We start from the raw sequence: 573 nt of genomic DNA, 5'->3' as shown, positions 1-573 counted from the left end.
GGCTCTGTCAGCCTTGGCGTCGCTGCACAGGCGCGGCTCCTGTGCCGTGGGGCAGGGGGTTTGGGGTGACGGCCTCCACACTGTCACAGATGAGACGTCAGATTCCGGTTTGGGGGGACGTTGTGCTCGGGGCAGCGGCTCTGGCCGCAGAGCTCAGCGCTGTGTCTTTGCAGGTCTCACCAACGGCTTTGGGGGCGTGAGGAGCGAGCAGGAGCCGGGCGGCCTCCCCGGGAGGAAAGCCACGCCCCGGCGCCGCTGCGCCTCCGAGTCCAGCATCGCCTCCAGCAGCAGCCCCCTCTGCGACACCAGGTGGGCGACGGGGCTCCCCGGTTACATGGGACTGTTCTGTGGGCCTGAGCCAGAGAAGCGGGAAGTACAGATGCACGAGCATCAGGTCTTCATGGGGAGTTAGTCATACTTTTCCTTACAAAGTCTTCCCTGTAACGGGATGGTGGTGAGCGCAGCCCTGGCCGCTTGCCCTGCAGGGGCCACTTTGTACCTGGGCTGCAGTCCCTGCTGCTGGGCCCAGCTCCCTGGGGAGGGGGTGTGAGGGTTTCGGCGCCACCTGACCAG

The 573-nt window shown here is 66.1% G+C and overlaps 1 protein-coding gene across 3 annotated transcripts in view; it reads left to right on the top strand.

The window, feature by feature from the left end:
- BRD1 (bromodomain containing 1) overlaps nucleotides 1–573 on the top strand; it is a 40,267-nt gene that overhangs the window by 32,820 nt on the left and 6,874 nt on the right. For 2 of the 3 annotated variants that reach the window (XM_015568728.1, XM_006771083.2), the window contains exons 9-10: nucleotides 174–309; nucleotides 552–573. The exon at nucleotides 552–573 is cut by the window's right edge and continues 136 nt beyond it. In XM_015568728.1, the coding sequence (XP_015424214.1) occupies nucleotides 174–309; nucleotides 552–573 (158 nt within the window). Of the gene's footprint in view, nucleotides 1–173; nucleotides 310–551 lie in introns of those variants that run through there. The other variant, XM_015568727.1, reaches the window with a different exon arrangement.

This window comes from Myotis davidii, unplaced genomic scaffold (assembly GCF_000327345.1).
Source record: "Myotis davidii unplaced genomic scaffold, ASM32734v1 scaffold845, whole genome shotgun sequence".
NCBI lineage: Eukaryota > Metazoa > Chordata > Mammalia > Chiroptera > Vespertilionidae > Myotis > Myotis davidii.
The sequence above is the reverse complement of the archived record's forward strand: the minus strand, read 5'-3'. Positions and strand labels throughout refer to the sequence as shown.